General features: G+C 33.7%; 1 protein-coding gene across 2 annotated transcripts in view; it reads right to left on the bottom strand.

Annotated features, from left to right (window-relative positions):
• The window catches only part of LOC105346024 (large neutral amino acids transporter small subunit 2), a 27,042-nt gene extending 11,702 nt beyond the window's left edge, over nucleotides 1–15,340 (bottom strand). Inside the window, exons 1-9 of one of the 2 annotated variants that reach the window (XM_066080042.1) lie at nucleotides 14,599–15,340; nucleotides 12,645–12,770; nucleotides 9,825–9,930; nucleotides 9,222–9,266; nucleotides 8,172–8,295; nucleotides 7,782–7,982; nucleotides 7,373–7,522; nucleotides 3,099–3,276; nucleotides 2,922–2,988 (exon numbers count right to left, since the gene is read on the bottom strand). In XM_066080042.1, the coding sequence (XP_065936114.1) occupies nucleotides 2,936–2,988; nucleotides 3,099–3,276; nucleotides 7,373–7,522; nucleotides 7,782–7,982; nucleotides 8,172–8,295; nucleotides 9,222–9,266; nucleotides 9,825–9,930; nucleotides 12,645–12,770; nucleotides 14,599–15,049 (1,434 nt within the window). In that variant the 5' untranslated portion in view covers nucleotides 15,050–15,340 and the 3' untranslated portion in view covers nucleotides 2,922–2,935. Of the gene's footprint in view, nucleotides 1–2,740; nucleotides 2,989–3,098; nucleotides 3,277–7,372; nucleotides 7,523–7,781; nucleotides 7,983–8,171; nucleotides 8,296–9,221; nucleotides 9,267–9,824; nucleotides 9,931–12,644; nucleotides 12,771–14,598 lie in introns of those variants that run through there. The other variant, XM_066080041.1, reaches the window with a different exon arrangement.
• Nucleotides 15,341–15,496: the final 156 nt, after the last annotated feature.

The raw sequence follows: 15,496 nt of genomic DNA, 5'->3' as shown, positions 1-15,496 counted from the left end.
CTTTTTTTCCAAAGATGAAGGGGTCCTTAAAGGGGCATGGTCACAATATTGGTCATATTTTATTTTTTAATTCTTATTGTTCACAATGCTTTAGTATATAAATAGTGCCTGGTTTGGAGGGTAAGAGTTGAAATTGACACCCCGAGAAAACCGTTGTCAACCGACGCGAAGCGGAGGTTGACAATGGTTTTCGAGGGGTGTTTATTTCAACTCTTACCCTCCAAAACAGGCACTATTTATTTTATTATACTGAATGTCTTAATTTCAAAGAAAACTGTATTGCTTTTATATTGGAATGATGTGAATTCTATGGCGAACCACACGCGCATAATTTACGCGCATGTAACAATTTGTTGTGTTACCCGTTGCCAAGTGTGTTGCTAACGCTAAGGGTAATAAAATGGGTTATCAACTGCGTCTTAACCAATCAGATTTAAGTATTTAACATGAAAGTATAATAATATATAAGTATATCTAATGATCAACCAAAATTTGAGTGTCAGTCGTAGAGTTATAAGCAAGATACAGAGCTCATAATTTTGTGCTGCATGTAGATGTATGTAAACAAGGCTCGTGTTATGTTATTGTTAACACTGGTTCAAAATACCGGCAAAATTTTTTAAGCTGATTTTTCTATGTGCTAATTCGTTTTGAACATAACAGGTTGAACAGGCTCTAGCGCTTGTCACATTCATTTTAGGTCTAAACCTGGAATTTTCTTTTCAACATATAATAAATATTAAAAAAAAATGACCTGAGTTTTGTTTACATAACAAAGAATTGTGAGCTCTGTATCACGCTTTGCCTTAATGAAGCACTGTTAACATTAAAAACTGAAAAATAAATTTTGACCAAAAACCGTGGTCATGCTCCTATAAACCTTTAAATTTCATTTTATTTCAGAAATCACAATTATAATGATAACACCCGTATTCTGTAAAATGACTGTTGAGATCTACATCAATTAGTTAAAATTTACCCACCCTTTTCTGTTCTGAGGTAGAAAAAATACCATAGAATTGTGACGCCCACCTAGCCTCATTAATTATCGCAATATCAATATTTCGAACACAACAAATAAAATGCCATTGACATTTTTTCACTTAAATGAAGGTATCAGCGAGGTACAAAAGACGAGAAAAAATATTGAGAATTCTTTAAAACTCGAGTGAGAGTATCCTGATAGTACAGATTCATAAATAAATCCATTAAAACATTAAAAACTATAGGAAGCAGGTATAAAATAAATGTCATGATGGGGAAAAATGTTCATGAAATATAATAGTGATGTTTTGTAATAAAAAATGATTATACATTTTTATAAAATTTAGACTAGGCCTATTCAAAAAGGCAGAAAGCATTTCATAACATTAAATCCACAATTGCAGAATATATATATATATATATATATATATATATATATATATATATATATATATATATATATATAATATTCAATCATATTAAATATTTACATGGATATTTGAAAGACTTAGATGCTTTCTATAAGACATATGTAGTATTATTTATCCTAATACAGTCAAATTTCGTTATTCCCGAACTAGTTGGGGCTGTTTAAAAACATTGAGACTTACAAATCACTTCGACATATCCATTGTATTCGATGTATCAGGAAAAACAGCGTAGCGCAGTGGGTTAGAAGGTTCTATACGAATCAGTAAGTCATGAATTCGAATCCCGCTTGAGGTTTTTTTTTTTAATTTTTATCTTTCCAAAATATTTTTAAACGTATTTTGGTTAAAAATTGCAAAATTAACATGTGCACTGGTTCCCTATAAAGAATGAGTTCACTTTTGGTCCACTGTAGAAAGTGGGGGGGGGGGTCAAATTAAGCATAGTTTTTTTATCTTCCATCATCTATTGACAAGATTGAGCGCTGAATCTAGTATATATAAAAAGTACTAAGCTTTACAATATAGCAGGGGTCAGCCGAAATTTTTTATTTTATACAGTAAATCGAGGACGGGCATTCATTTCAAAGCCGTTGTTTACTGTCAGCCTAACCATGTACAAGCTTATGGAAGAGACATAAGACGCATTATACATCTAAACAACTCCTGAGAAAATAAGAAGTTTGTACAATATTAGACTGGTACTTAAGAAATGAAAAATGTATTCATTTCAGGGGTTTACCTATAGCAAGCGAGAGTTATTACCTGCGTGACCCATGTTGAACCCACGTATGGAATAAATAGTCACGTGGTTTCTATCCAGGTATAAGTTTGTCAAATGTTCTCACTTTAAAACACTGGCACGTTTTAAATCGCTTTCCATCGACTTTTGTATGGTCAGGAATGTATTTTTGAACACTGATACTGTACATGTAATGTAGATGTAATTTGCAAATTCAGAGTTTATTCGATTCATTTTTTCAGACATAAAATAACGCATAAAGTATAAATTCAGCAAACGCGCAAATCGATCGACCAACAGAATAATGTCGATTTAAATGTTTCCGCCCTCTGATTTCAATTTACACAATTCAAATAGGTTCGGTACGATTTTTCGGATTTAGATCAACTATAGACATTTAAAAATTCCCAATTGTTTTAAATGTATGTTAATGTTGACAAAGTTAAGCGTGCATTTAATTCAGAAGTACCCATCAGTGCTTAATTCAGAAGTATCTATCAGTGCTTAAATATTACGAAAAAAGCAATATGTTGATATTTTCTACATAAAAACGGCACTGAAAAAGGGCCCATTCTCTATAGCTTAAGTGCACTCGTTCTTTAAGTTCATTTTACTTTACAACCTTCCAATGTGTTTTTTTTTTTGTGTTTTTACTGAACAATTTATATCATGCGAATATAGCAAGGCATGTTTAAGATAAACATCATATATATCATTATGAATTCTGGCGGAGAATATATCTATGATTCCTGGAAGCACTTATATACCTGGTTTCCCATACTTATGATGTTTTGCTGAGAAGAAAACTTTTCTGTAGACCTAGAGTTACTTTTTCTGAAAAACAATACAAAGTTAAAGTCAATTTAAAATTATGTCAAATAGGACACCGTATTCTTTTAATACAAAGTACATTACTTAAACTTTGAAATAACAGCGGAACTTACTGTTCAATAGTTTATATGCCTCGGGTTTGGAGTTCCACAAAACTCCAACCCAGTATACGGGAATGCCAGCCGCTATGATTAGCAGAGCGAGACCTATCCTCTGTGGTTCCTGGTACAGAGCAAACAATAGGACCACGGTCTGATAGATACAGACAAACACAGCATTCAACAGATGTGTCTGGAAATAAAATACAACCAAACTTCTTATTTTTATCGAAGCTCTTAATACTTGAATACTGTGATCACATTTGGTGCATTCCGCTGCAACTACATGTACGAGGGGTGTTCGATATGTTATGTGTAATGTACAATATCTCAAAAGTGTTGACAAGAACATTACAATCACTTAAGGGGATGTGCGGCCATCTTGTACATTCGAGGATTAGAGTGTTAACATTTCTTGAAGTGGCCCGAAATTGGCCAAAATGTTGCCAAAAAATATCAGAGCAATAAATGTAAAGTCCTACACGTCATTTTGTTTGAAACGTATGCATACAAGAACAAGACAATGCCTTTTAAATCACTAAGAACAGCTGTCGAACTGCGCAGCTACAACCTTATTTTGAAGATTTAAAAATATGAAGGGGGTTTATTGGTTTCCGTTCTACAACCAACTAAAGATGACAAACTCATACAATTTTTTGGTCGCCATATTGGTTTCGATCGCTCCTCAACTGCTACTGGGGTATGTATACAGAGAGTTACGGTTTTTTGCTTTCCATCGAGGCATTCAGGTTGCACGGACTCCTAATTGCATGATTACACATCGTAGATCAGTGTTTGTAAAAAAAAAAAGAATAAAGGAAACTACAATCAACAAAACATAAAATAAGATTTATTCTTTGAAAGAATTTTCCAAGTATCCGTATTATTTTGCACAGATAGTGCTTCGCATGCACATCGAACACGTGTGTCGTTCATATAGAGTGCATAACGTATACATCTTTTGAAGACCCCGGCAGCACTACATCCAACACAGTAAATAAATGAAAGTAAATCCAAGAAAGTAGGAACATAACACCGTGTCCATCGGTTTCTACAAAAACACTCCGTTTCTAAAATCCACACGGTCATTGACATTGCTCGATCTGCCATACTGTGTGTTTTGCGCATGTGCGATGTTACAACATACACAGGAAAATGTTCTTCAATTATCGAGAATTTTTGAAATATTTGTGTCTTGATTTTAGTCTGTTTTGTTTCGTCGTTCATTGGATATTCCTTACCAGTCCAGCGGTTGTCATATTATTTTTGTTCAAAACGCGTTTCTACATGTCTTTTCCTCCGTGTAACGTCTTTGGTTGCATTATAAGTGCTATCGGCCTTATTTAGGGGGTTGTAGCGATGAGCAGAACAATAGAAATCAAAAATCAAAAATCCTCGACACTCCGTGGCTTCTACTTTTTATGACAGTACGTCACAACCTGGCGATTTTGAAACAGTTTACATCGCCAAAATCAGTTGTCTATCTCTGTGGCGCAATGGGAGTTGCTTCGGTCTACCAACTTGCAGTTCCCTAGTTCGAATACTGCAGGGACTTTTATTTTCATAAACAGTTGGAAAATTTAAAAAGTTGATTTTTCCCTAGAATTTTTTTTTTTTTTGGATCATTTTCAAGTCGAACACGTGCTAAAAATCCATATCTTTAAGTAATTTAGAAGAATGTGCTTGTATGAAGAACTTTTCCCAGGTGCGTGGAGGACCCTTAATAATTATGGCGGTAGTCGAAGATAAAAGGGAAATAATGCGTATTTATGAATTCATTGTGAGCTTTAAAGTAGTCTCCGCGATTTGAAGTACTTAATTTCAATATCTGAATCCATTTCTGAAATGGATACGCTGATTTTGGTAGACCTCTGCAGCACTGACTGATAGCTTGGCCAAGAGTCTGTCAGGTCTTGTAAAGACGACCAGTTAAAAAGTTTTTTGTTTTTGGAAAAGTTGCATGGGGCTTAATCTGAAGAGTATGGTGGGTGTGGCAAAAAGGTAACCTTCTCCGCAAAAATTGCTTTACAAGCTCAGATGTATGAGGTGAACCTTTATCATGAAGTAGACGAATATGCCTATATCCTGACACAGGGCATCGTTTTTGATAATATTTCATGGGCTTTTTTAATATAACACCTTGGTAAAACCGACCGGTAACACTTTTGCCCTTTGGCATCGGAATTTGTACGGTTATAATATCACATTATATCAAAAGTGCCTGTTAGGGAGGGTAACAATTAAAATTGACACCCCAAGATGTCACTTTCAACTACTGCCCTCCCAAACATGCACTATTTATTTTATTATACTAAATGTCTTGATTTTAAAGAAAACTTTATTACTAATGTGAATTCAACGGCGAACCGTACGCGAATAATTTACGCGCATGCAATTTTTTGTCGTGTTTCCCGTTTTATATATATATATATATATATATATATATATATATATATATATATATATATATATATATATATATATATATATATCTGTGTGTGTGTGTGTGTGTGTGTGTGTGTGTGTGTGTGTGTGTGTGTGTGTGTGTGTGTGCGGTATCAATCTGGCAAAAAACCGTTTGTTCTTTCAAAATACCTTCAAAATGAAATGCAACCGAAATAGTGATATGCCAACAGCTTTGGCAATGTCACAAATCGTGTATCTGTCATTACTTTCAATCATTTCCCTGACTTTTGAGACATTTGCCTTGCCTGTTACTGTCACGGGTCGCCCATATTTTCCTTCATCTTTGACAAACTCTGCGCCAGTCAGAAATTTCTTTCTCCACCTACGAATTGTATCATAAGATACCTGATCTGACCCATGAACTTCCCAAAATTCAGTAAAGGTCTGCATGTATTTGTTTTAAAAAACCCCAAAATGCATTTTATATCACAATTCTCAATATTTAAAGAGATCGTGATTTTACAAGTAACATACCTTTGTGGCAACGCACTTTGAAAAAATTACGCACTTTGAAATTTTTTTTCAAAGTGCGTTAAATTTTGGACGAAGTTAACCCACTTTGAAAAAAAATTTCAAAGTGCGTTAAGATGGTACATCAACATATTTTAGTATCGAAACTCTTAACGCACTTTGAAAAAATATGTATAAATCACAAATTCTGGAACTGAATATCTAATTTGTTGATAGTATGATGATTTGATAACACTGGTGAATCTATAATTTACTGTATTTGAGAACGGGGATGGGGTGGGGGTTACCCAAAGATACCGGTCAATCATCAGTGCATCATTTACTTGATTACAGGAAGGAAAACCCCTAACCCTCATTTTTCCTTCCAAAACATACATGGTGTCCCAGAATATCTGATACCATTTGAAATGCATGTAAATTAATTATTGCTTGGCCAAAACTATGACTCAAATAAAACGTATAGTAGTTTAATGTCAGATATTATGGGACACCCTGAATGATATTCTGCAACTTAAACGCTTCAGAGCGGAAAAAGAAATATGCTCTGTTGTAAATCAAGTACATGGAGTGATATTGAAAAAACGAGCTGGCCAAAAAATAATTTTTCCATTGTTAAAGAATCTATAAGAGTTTCAACATTCTGTCTTTATTTTCTAATCAAATAAATAACTTCAAAATAAAAAGATATTACATTTACAAACATTAAATTATTATAAACTTAAAATGAGTATTAGGATGAGGGTTTTTTTTCTTGCACTGATCTTCTAAAAGATCATATTGTTTTTGATAAACATAACTAACGTATCCTTTTATCACATTATGTTTGTTTACAAGCACATGCAATAAGCCATTTGAAATATGTTATACATTGATCTCCATTATCAATGTATACAAATCATATTCGTTCTTGCATAGCTCAATATACCAAATAAGAAGTAAATTTGCTGCATACTCAAAATAGGAAAATGCTGTTATTAAGCAATGAAGTTTATGTCATATTTGGATAATTCAAATCTCCCGAATTGTTCTTTGTGTTTAAATTATCGATATTGTCTTATGAGAAAAAAAATTTATCATCTAGAAACTGTTTATCAAGTTAGCCGAGAATGCAATGGGTTCTTCTTTAAATAAAGCTACATAAGGTTAAAACAATCATTTATTGTATATAAAAGTATCAATTATTTTGACTAAACACTGAACAATTTTTTTTCAAAGTGGGTTAATATCGACAATATCAGCGCACTTTGAAAAAAATATTTTTTTTTCAAAGTGCGTTGACTTGGTCCAAAAAGTAACGCACTTTGAAAAAAAATTTCAAAGTGCGTAATTTTTCAAAGTGGGTTGTAACATACCTTGTACGGCCGTTTTAGCTGTGGTTGACTCCATCGAAGATAAAGTAGAGCGGAGACGACAAACAGTGTCATTACACTGGAGAACGCCTGGATAAACTGCATGAAGATTTTAACGCTGCCTGAGAAAAGCATGACTGCACTCCACGCTGCCTTCAATTTTCAGATAAAACATAAGTTAAATATAATTAAGGTCGCGAGATCAACTTCATCGCAAATATTGTTCTTGAATGATAAAGGCTCACTTGTAAATCGCGGCGAAAAAAATTGTCTTGATGAATCGCGAAATAAAGTCCCCGATAGTGATAAAAAAAGAAGAGTTAGATTAGAAAAAATTGACTAATATAATAAAGAAATGAACTGATTCTAAAACCAAATTGTTTGATATATTCCATTTAAAAAATAACTTCACCTTTATGATAATAGCTGGCCATGGAGTTAAATATCGCACGTGGAGCATTCCAAACACGGGCGGGGCGTGGCCGTTCCTAGCACCAGCGAATATAAGTCGGGAGTGTCCCATTATGGAAGCGTTCAGGACCCCGACAGCTGACATCCCGACCAAAATAGACATCACAGGGGTAAGGTAAGGAAAGTGCACTTGTGTAAAAATCTAAAAAAAAAAAAACACCAAAAAACCAAACCATAACTCTTTATCTGGGATTAAATCTAAATATGAAAAACATTTTCTCTTAAGTTTAGTAATAAATAATAACATTTTCTGAATTATTAAAAAAAAAACACCTTAATCAAACACTATTAAAATGTCATTAGTTTTTTCAAAACGTGTTTCTATACTTACAATAGCTACGGCGTTTGATGATAGGAATTGAGCAGGAGTAAGAACGAGAAAATACGAGATGTTGACGAGAACATATTGGATGATGACAATTGTGAAAGAGATGTACACAGCACGTGGAATATCCCTAAACAGTCAAAAAGATGATAATGATTGCATGACTTGCATACTAATTCAAACAACATGACAAAACAAAACAAAACAAAAATTGAATATACCTATAGTAAATTCAAATCAATATTTACAATTTCAATGTACATCAACAATTTTAAACCGCATTATCTACATTTAATTTCCTATTTTACTTTCTCAAAAAAGAGCCAGAGCAAAATCTCTATTAATTCTAAAGAGGAAATAAGACCGATTCTAAACTGTATTTAAGGATCAAATTTTTAAAAGTTATAAGTTTGATTGAAGTAGCGGAATTCCCCTACTGGCTTTCATGCGGGTAACTAATACTCGAGGGTATTATGAGAGTTACCAAGGAAATTTACACAAGCTTTCTATGCTTGTAAAATTGTCGAAAAAAATATCTATACTAGTATCTAATATTCAAGGAGGCTCACTATACCTTGAGACAGTTTCTCAATTCTGCAGAAAATTACTTTATTATGATAGATATGATAGATAGCTCGATGTATAAGAAGTATATATAAGTCAAACAGACGATAAAATATGCAAGTTTTGATAAAAATTATGATTTTAAAAATTTAATTCGGTAAATTTTGACAAAAGACCCTGGCGGATTCGAACTCATAAGTCCGATACTTCAACAACTGAGCTGTGGTGGTATACAACCAAATGGATGCATACAAACGGTTCAACAAAACGTTTAAATTGCCATCTTGTGACGGTATAAAAAAGTAAAAGTCTTGATTAAGTAAGGTACATTAAACAATATAATAATACCTGATAAGGATTTAACAAGAGAAATCTTATAGAAAACATGAATAAAAATCAATATTTCTACTCATGGAACGTCACCCTCAACCCAGACGACCACCCTTACCCCCACTCCCAGCCCAACCCTTACGCTAATTTACAGACAATTACCTGGCCGGCTCTTTGACCTCCTCCATCAACCCACACACAATCTGCCTGCAAGTAGTGGAAATTTACAATTAATGAGAACGATTAGGAATCACATTATAACATATTATACCGTTATTGACTGGGTATGAGGGCAACATAAGAATTGTTGGACCTGAAGGTGAGAATGTTGGCTGAGGATGCAGGCCGAAGGAAACATTTTCATATTCAGGTGCAACAATTCATTTGTTGCCCGAATCCCAGTCAATAACTGTTTTGTTATACCCTTCACTTATATGCTTTGAACAGCCTGTGACGCCATCTTTCGTATCATATCAAACGACAAGTCTTTCTGCACTAAACTTTGGCTGTTTCCGTTCTGTCGAATTCAGATGAAAATTGATTAGCTGTAATGTAGCAGTCAAACAAATGCGGTGTTGGACCGGTAGACATGTCAACATAGAAATTGTCAGACCGGATGAAATAACATTCGTTTTATTGGAGTTTTTATTAGTAAGAATTATATAGAAGAATATTTATAAGGGTATAACGATTCGGTTTAAACACCAGGAGAGAGGAATATTCACACAAAAGTAAAGTCAAAAAGTTAAGTTGTGTCCTAATTACCAGCCACCATAGACAAAGAGAGAGTAGAAGATCCCCAAAGCTACAGGGCCGGCCTCCGACGGGGTATTTTCGAACACGTCCTCAAAGTTGCTCTTTGTTTCATGTCCTTCAAAGAAAGGTCTATCAAATCTACTTTCGTTGATACAAAAGATGAACAGAAGATTGAGTTTTATTAAAGCAAGTAATAAAGAATTGCTCTTGAGAATGGATTTGAGTACAAGCATTTAACTACGTTTACTTTTCAAACGCATCAACAAACAAATACATGTACTACAGTTGTGTGTTATCTGAAACCAATCTGACCGCGAGGAACCTCATTGAATTATGAATCTGTATATATTAATATTATTCCTGATCTACCAATAAAAAGTGATTCTGTAATTACAGCATTCACAGATGTAACATTGGTCAGGGAAAATTAGCATTTGAAAATTAATTCGCTGAAATTAGATTTTTGCGTAGACTTTCTTCTAGATCTCATTTCAGATAAATTTTCTGTCTTTTATGGTATCAGATACGAAAGATGAATTATGCTTTTCATAACATTCTTCTTCGTTTGTTTTGCCCAGTTTAGATAGTTTATTCACCAAATCAGCAATATTTACAGAAAAAGAGTCCTCTTTTTCTTCGAGTTCTTTTGACGTTTCAATATTCACTTGCTTACGGCAGATTTACATGTATTTTAGTACATGTATAAAGAAAAAAATATTCCTTATTTAATGTGAAAACAAATAATTATCCGTGCAGCTGCCGTGAGGCAAAGGAAGACGTCTATATGGTTGGCCTGCAAGTGACCTACGACGCAGATGTTATTACTTCCGTTCGCAAGGCACACTTACGTCTGTTGCACGGTAATCATAAGACGGGAAGTACGGTTACTATACTATGGGCATTGTACGTTGCGGCTGTCTCCTAATAAAATTGTACATGACACCTACGACTCGCACGTCAATCGTCCGTTTGTCTTACGTTGCACTCTCAATCACTTCAACACGATTGTTAAAGCTACGGTCAGCCACGGTAGCCACATCTGGTAAAACCCGTAACACACGCACGATCACCAAACACGTACTGCCAGTTGTGACTGAGGCTTAAACAGGTGCATGTGGAGGCAATTTATGCAATTGGTGAGATTTCCTTCACGAATGTGTGAAGAGGCTAATCGGAATAATTCATAAATAATTCATTAGAACGAAAGAAATTAGGCGAGTTGGCCCACGTTCAATAAACGTGCTAAATTGGCGGTAAGTTTTCAAAAATGTCATCAATGACAAGACCTTTACAGCCAGAATTTTTATTTGAACGCGTTTTATTACACCCAATCGTTGTTATGATACAAACAATTTGTTAATCAAATCTTTAAATACCTGTAAATTAAGGATAAGTAACAACAATTCGATAACTAAGGTATCGAAATTTAATTGTTCATATCGACCTACATGTAAACTTGAAAAATGTTCTACAGAGTACGATATTTTATAATCCTTCCTTTGAACAATAGCTGAAGCAAGAAATACATGTATACATGGCAACAAATATTAACAGCAAGGCAGTTATAAGTTAGACACTGAATAAAAATGTGGTTGCGTGCACATTAATTTCTTTGAATACTAGTATTGTGTCGTTAACCAGGGAAAAAAAGATCGTTCTTGTTAAATCAATTCCCCGAGCAATTTCCAGTATCAAGATGGTATCATGAGAATTTGTCTTTTAATGAAAATGGTTACAATGTCTCTCTCTGATTACTAGTACTAAAACAAATATCGTTAGTCGTGGGAAACACGCGATCAGTCTCGCATACATGGACTCCTAATGACCAAGACCAAGTGTCGGTTCCCCGAGCGGGCGTATCCGAGACCGGTCGTGGGTTTCCCGTATTGATTGGATTGTTAGTTTACATGCAGGGTTGGTAGTAAAGTAATGATAAACTCGAACACACCAGCATGGTTAATTCCGTTTTCTACAAGCAGTTGTCTTATTATATGGCAAGACATTCTGCAAGCAAAATTATTCGATTTGGCATAATCACGTAAGATGAAAAAGCCTCCGATTCTAAAACTAAAATTGGTATATAAATCAAATTAGAAGTATGATAAATGCACAATATTTTTAAAAAATTAGTGCAGGAAAATTCTAGTGATCTAATACGATGGTGATTAAAAAATAAAAAGAGTTGGATAAAGTTAGCGTTGATACAATGCCATACAGGAAAATTGATTGATTTCGTATCTACGATAGAAAAATCTCGTTAATTCAGCGCTAAGACATAGATATTCCGCTTTAATGGAAAAGGTTACCATGATTATTATTAAAACTTATCAGAATTGTAAAGGAGAATAGAGATGCTCTGAGATACTCTTAAATGTAATTGTAACAGATACAATACTTTTTTTTTTTTGGGGGGGGGGGGGCAAAGATTTGTTTATTTACCACAGGAAGTCACTATTATTTTGGTATAGCAAAACCCCTTCGTAATATTCAAGTGCATTTCGTGAAGTAATTCAAAGATCATTTCAAATGCATGTGTAAATACCCTTAAAATTGTATATTCCAACGATGGATCGATGCAATCTAACAGAAATCGCAATTCATTAACAATATAGGCATTGTTTCTCTACATGTCCAGAAGCATGTTGACTTTCAAAGTGTTCCATGTATTTTTGACATGGAAGTTCTTGTTATGTTGCAATCGCGAAATTTTTCCAATCCTTGTTCATGAAAATCATGAAAAAATTTTCCAATCAGGTTAGGATGCAATTTATTTTCATAATAGGGCTTTATTTAGAAACAATATAAGTCAGTTTAAACAAAAACAAATACCTCTGCCAAGTACCACAGCTCCCAGCACTATGATCAGTATCAGGCACACCACCTTACTCGCTGTAAGAACAGTCTGTACCTTGGTCACATACTTCATGTAGATACAGTTCAATACAACCAACGTAGCTGTAAATTAGAACCATAATGATGATACTCAGCTGTCATTTAAAGAGGCATGGTCACGATTTTTTTCTTCAAATTTTACTTTTCTAATTTTAATATTTACCGGTATGATGCTTAACTAAGATATTTTCAATGATCAGAACAAAAATTAACACCATTTTACAATTTATATGCGAAATACAGGGTTCACAATTCTTTGCTACGGAAACAATGCTCGTGCCATGTTTTTCTTTACACATTCAGGGCTGGAGAGAAAAACCAGAAAACGCATTATTTAAAAAAAATAACAAGTGACAACCCTATAAATTGTTACAATCTGGTCTTACAAAACTCGCAGATAGAAAAAAAAAATCTAAAAAAAAATAAAATAAAATAATGAAGCTTTCGTCGGTATATTCAACATACATAAACAAAAACAAGACACACACTTTGCTTACAAAAACACCGACATAAGAAGTGTGAATATTGCTTTTAACTCGAAAAATGACGATAAAGTTTTGGCTACCTATAAGAATAACCTTAGTTATGCATTGTAAACATTAAAAACTGAAAAGTAGAATTTTTAAAAAAAATGTGACCAGGTCCCTATTAATGATACGAAGCGTAAAAATCCTGAAAACTCTGAGAGAATATGAAATTGAATTGAGAGATTGGTGAGGTAGGTACAAGGTAATGTTATATGATAAAAGTAATACACAAATGTTGACAGGCAATGTGTTCAGTGAACCAATGTCTGGTTTAATTAAAAAATGTTATAACAAAGTTGTTGAATATATGAATACACTTTGAATTTATGTCTACAAGTGCATGTTGTATTTGCATGTACTGTGTTTCTGCAATTAAATATAACTTTTATTATCACAGTAGTAATCGAATTCAGTTGACAACAATGTTTTTTTTTTGTTGAATGTGATGTATTTATCTCTATTGAATTTTACCTGGTGCATTAAATGTATGTTTATAAGCAGGTATTTTTATCTGTGGAATCTTAAAAAAAATATCATTTTTAATCTTATTTAAAAAGTATATTGTTATTAAACTATTCATTATTAGCAGTTATCTATAGTACATGTACATTTGTGTGAACTGTCATGTTCTCGCAATTGGCAGTTACATTTCTCACAATTTCAGTGCAAATTTTTGAAAAGTATATGAATTATAAGGTTGATAAGGAATAATTTTAATATCTGTTTTTCATGAAATTACATCAAATATTTATCTATGAGTAATTTTGATAAGGTTATCTGTGTATTGTCAGATTTTCGATTTTTTTTTTTTACAGGGGGTACACATACCCCATAGCCATAGGCTATAGATTTAGAATTATTATGGAAAGATATGGATTTTTTGTCATGTACACCTACTAATCTAAACAGAAAAAAATATATGTACGTAAACCATGCATTTGTAAAGTTCATGCCTGATTTTGTAATTTTAAAAAAATAAATCGTAAAACACCAATTTTTTTTTTTATAAATGTTCAGATATCATTCTTAAAACTTCATATATATTTTTAAAATGACTTGTGTTTTTCTTATTGACATGTTTCCTTATGAATTATGCAATTTTAAAATAAATTGTTGTTTTTATTTGTCAGACAATAACAACGAAAAACTGTTTCCAATGTCTTGTACAAAAATCTCTGTTCAGGTACATGACTTCAGTAGAGTCTCCATTGAAAGTTTTAATGTAAACCTTTCAAATACAAGAGTATTAAAAGATCAAGACCCACCTTAAAGTTATTAATAACTAATGTGGTTACTTTTGCAATTATTATGAAAAATAAATCAATCAATATATATTGAAACAAATGATTGCTGTTGATGCTTACATAATATCCACGCTCCCAGGAACTTAACTGCAAGAGCAGGAGGGTGGCAATCAATGCGGAAAAACGGCTCCAGGATATACACAGATGCTGTGTATGTGAGATAAGCCCAAAATGGCCCGACAATCAAAATGATATACCCCCACATGATGACAAAGCCCGACAGACCACCAAAAACATTAGTTACATAAGCATACGGACCACCTGCGGATGGGAATACAGTTGCAAGCTCAACGAAGCATAAACAAACCCCGATATTTAACAAACCAGCGCAAATCCACTCAATGATCGTCAACCCGATGGATCCGGCAGCTGAAAATATTACACCGGGGGAAATAAATATAGAAATGTGTCCAGTTACAGCTACCAGCACAGCCACACAATGTAATAAGTTCATACTCTTCTTCATTCGAATTTCCTCGGTTTGAATTTGAACAGTGCTTTGATCTGCCATTTTGTTTTCTTTCGCTCGTTGTTTCAATGAAGCAGAGGTCGAGGTTTATCATGTGTATGTGTTCTTTGACGCGTACACTGTCCGACTGTCCACTTATCAGTGGTTATCTCTGAAAATATTTGGGCCAGGTTGCCCCATCTCCGAGAGTCATAACAGGAAGTCTTTGGCGATCCTTAAATCTCTGAATTCTTATGCAAGGACCACATTTTTCCGTCGTCAATCCCAGACTCTTTCAAGTACACACTTGCAGTAATTTATTACACAGCAACTGTGATTGTAGGTATAGTTTAACCGTGACAAGTAGTAACGTAATTTAGTAATCTAAACAATCTAGATTTTAAAAAAAATTGCAACAGTATTTATTAGGATATTATTCATATCCCAGTTAGAGTTATCTATCTCTTTCCTTTCAGAACGTGAAAGATTATAAAATCATGATTTTAATTA

Source organism: Magallana gigas, chromosome 3 (assembly GCF_963853765.1).
Source record: "Magallana gigas chromosome 3, xbMagGiga1.1, whole genome shotgun sequence".
NCBI classification, from domain to species: domain Eukaryota; kingdom Metazoa; phylum Mollusca; class Bivalvia; order Ostreida; family Ostreidae; genus Magallana; species Magallana gigas.
Note: the sequence above shows the minus strand (reverse complement) of the source record. Positions and strands in the feature narration are given on the sequence as shown.